Source organism: Aplysia californica, unplaced genomic scaffold (genome assembly GCF_000002075.1).
Source record: "Aplysia californica isolate F4 #8 unplaced genomic scaffold, AplCal3.0 scaffold00547, whole genome shotgun sequence".
Taxonomy (NCBI): Eukaryota; Metazoa; Mollusca; class Gastropoda; order Aplysiida; family Aplysiidae; genus Aplysia; species Aplysia californica.
The window spans coordinates 151,071-154,785 of NW_004797817.1; the positions used below are offsets into that span (position 1 = coordinate 151,071).

At 38.8% G+C, this 3,715-nt stretch overlaps 1 protein-coding gene across 1 annotated transcript in view; it reads right to left on the minus strand.

Moving 5' to 3' along the window:
- Nucleotides 1–3,715, minus strand: part of LOC101852719 (serine/threonine-protein phosphatase 6 regulatory ankyrin repeat subunit A) — a gene marked incomplete in the record, with an annotated part of 49,651 nt that overhangs the window by 14,955 nt on the left and 30,981 nt on the right. Inside the window, 4 exon segments of the mRNA XM_013087111.2 lie at nucleotides 442–529; nucleotides 1,624–1,749; nucleotides 2,362–2,437; nucleotides 3,242–3,307. Of these exon segments, the coding sequence (XP_012942565.1) occupies nucleotides 442–529; nucleotides 1,624–1,749; nucleotides 2,362–2,437; nucleotides 3,242–3,307 (356 nt within the window).

Below are 3,715 nucleotides of genomic sequence, written 5' to 3' on the forward strand. Positions count from 1 at the left end.
GAGGGAGGGAGGGAGGGAGGGAGGGAGGGAGAGAGAGTATGTATGTCTGTGTGAGAGAGAAAGAGAGTAAGTGTGCAGGTGTGTCTGGGTGAGCGTGACAGCAAGAGAAGATGCCATCTATCCTAGAGTTAGACGTGACACAGCCTATAACATTGTCAAGCATACTATACCTTTTAATCTTTTTACCAGTATGATTCTTCATGTTTTCTTTCTTAATTTTTGTTGTTGACATTGATCAGTTGCACATTGTCTAAAGTTGGTAAGAAAATAATCAGCTTTCATGCAAAGATCTCGTTTGTTTAAAAGACAAATTTTTCCACATGTTTGGCAAGTTTGCATACAAAGCTACTGTACTAAATAAATAAAAAAGATCAAAGTAAATTAGACTAAAATCATAAATAGTGAGTTTTAAGGCATCAAGACAACAACATCACCACTGACCTGTCATAAAGATCTGTACAGTCCACAATGTTCCCATCATCTGCTGTCTCCAATAACAAATTCAGTGATTTGGTGTGGCCATTTTGAGCTGGTGAAAATAAGAGAGAAGGGGTGAAAGAGACAGAAAAAGAGTAGGGAGGAAGGGAGAAAAGGGGGAGGGAAAGAAGAGATTGAGGGAGAGAGAGAGATTGAAAGAGAGAGAGAGAGAGAGAGAGAAAGAGCGAGAGAGAAAGAGAGAGAGTTGCTGATGAAATGCTTAGAATGCATTATATGTGTGAGTGTCTGGAGAAAGGTTCCAGTTGTCGGAAACTTTGGATCTTGAAATAAGAGAATATTCTTGTAGCAAATTCAAAGCTGAACACACTAACAGGGTGACTGCCAACCCGGCTTCTCAGTTTTCCAGGGGCGGTTCATCCATTTTCCAGGGACATATTACATAACAAAGACAGCACATGCTCCATTTATAATATATATGTGTGTATATATAGTAATATACATTCACTGTGTACACACACACATATGAAGGTACATATATCCAGTCAACATGTCAGTGTGGCACTGGGGTCTCATGTAACTTAGGTATTTCAGTCTGTTTTTATTTATTAATACATTCCCCTCATCACATATCAACTAAATAAAAATGAATCTTGTTTTGAGCCTGAGAAAAGGCCTAGAACCAGAATATCGACTGTCATGAACCAGTCTGGGTGTCATGATTCACATAATAAACGTGACAAACAAAAATATTATTGCTCAAACTCAAAGTAGAGTAATAACTTGAATAGCTTAAGTAGACCTATTCAGTGTGAGAGTTGTAAAAACTGTGATAGGGAAAGGATGCAGTGACACTGAAAATCTGCGAATCTTGAACGGAAAGCCCTCCCCCTCCCCGAGAGTATCTTTTCAAAAAATCAATAATCTCCCCCATTCTGTTGTCCTGTACTTCACAGCGCTCAGAATGCATGCAGGTTCACTGACTGAAGTACAACATTTTTTACCTTTTCACCCCATTGCTCGAAAATAGCTCGACCGGAAACTGAGACCTTTCTTCAAGCACGCTCACAAATTCACTTTAAACAGTACAAACTTTATCAAAACTAGGGATCAAAGATTCCACATAATTTTAAGGGACAAAGAGACATGTGTTCTGAACAATAAGAGACAAATCTAATACATATATACCTGCAGCATGGAGCGGTGTCCTCCTAGTAATGCTGTCATGGACGAGAATCTTTGCATTCTGGGTGAGCAGCGTCTCCACGCACTCCGTGTGTCCTCGGAAACATGCCAGGTCCAGCATAGTGCGGCCTACAAATAGAGAGCAGGGGAACAATTTTAATTTTCTTTAACATATTACTGAACAAACCTTACTTTAAAAATCAAAATGCCGACTTCACAGCTCACAAGCAGTGGAATTTATTGCTTTATCAGGTCAAAGTCATGGGGGGTCAACTCTCTGTTTACCACTCTGGCTGGGCTGACTTAATGTTAGGTAATTTTCAACTTACATTTTTAGATGTATTCTTCTACCTATAGTAGTTATCATGTAATGCTAACAGAAATAATCACTCCCTTTTTATCTCTCCTCCATGTAATTGAGATTGTGATAACAGAAAATGGACTGCTCAGGGTAAGACTCTCCACCATACACCCCTTTTCAAAATGGCGTATTGCAGAGTTTTACACTGAGCAGGCGAAATGATTTACACCCCAATTTAGATCAATTCCGCACTGTTTATCAAGGCTAACATGGGCTCCGTGAAGTTCTATGAGAGAGACAAATTCAGTCTAAAAGATAACTTCTGCACATTGAAATCACACTCACATTATTAATCATGCGATTCAGGAAGAAAGAGACCATTACACTTTAAAATATATGAAACATAAAAATCTAGGACAAGAAAATAGCTACAAACTCACCATTGCTGTCCTTAACATCCACATTCATCATATATCCCAGCAGCACCAGCAAGGCTTCATTATGGCCGTTGTATGCCTGTGTGACAAGAGCCAACAGAAACATGACACATTAAGGGAAATTGGATGTATTCAGTTTCACTATAGGCAAAGACAAAATAGCCAAGAAACTAAAGCGGCATCAAAATTTGGGGCCAGTATGCGTAAACAGCTAGTTAAGGCCAAATTTTCGAATAATTCAAGGACACAGGGAAACATTTCATGTAAACATTCACTAAAATATGAGATCTGTGTAGCCCTGAGGTAAAAGTAGAAGGCCTTGAAGAGAACCACAACCTGAGAATGATTTTCACAAGGCATGGACGGGAGATTAAGAAGCATAAACAGGAAACGAAGGAAGCCTTCTGTTTATGTCCATAACTAAAACCATCAAACTCGTTCAATACTAAGATTTTGCAATAATTCCCTTGTCTACAAAGTACAATCCAGTTGACCATTTTAGCCCCCCCCCTATGGGACAAAGAAGCACTGCAGACTGTGAAGTACAATAGCGCATTTTACACAAGTATCTGCCTCTACAAATTGCCTAGTATCCAATTGCAGCAGGATTAACTGAGCAAGACAGGATAAAGCGAGCTCAAAGGACAGTATGTATTGGTGTCACATTGTTTACTGTCTGAAATTTACCTCTTTAACTCTTGCATGCATACACAGTTCTTGCCATTGTAAACCAAATTCCGTACATGAATCAATAAAAGTGTCATTTTTCATCATTTTATTGATGTTTCTTGGGGAGACCATAAGTGACCTGCCAAAACTGGAGATCAGACCAACAAAACTAGTGTTTCCCAACAATAAGACAAAATGTAGGCGTCTGACTCACAGCTAGATGTCCTGGTGTGTATGCCGCACCACTGCGCAGGAGGTCTGTGGGAGCTGCATCTAAAAGCTGAAGCAAGAAGAAAAAAAGTGAACTCGTTAAAGCAAAAGACTTGCTTAACAGTCAAGAAAAGTTAACAAATTTGATAGTCCCATTTCATTTCACCTTTGCCATCTTCCAATTTTATGCGTATTTCATTTAAGCACTTCTCTATTCACATGTACTCTTATAACATCTTATTCATTGGTCATTACTGTTTACAAGTAATACAAAAATAAGAAGACTAAAGCATTGTAGGTATTTCTGAAATTGCCCAACATTTCACCCCTGGGGATTCCCTATTAACTGATTCCATCCATGATTTTTTCAGGCTCTGGACAGAATTATTTTTCCTTGTTCAGTTTTAGACCTGGGGTGCATCTATTTAATGCATTAATGTGAAGCTCTAAGTTACTCTAATATGTATTGTCATATATA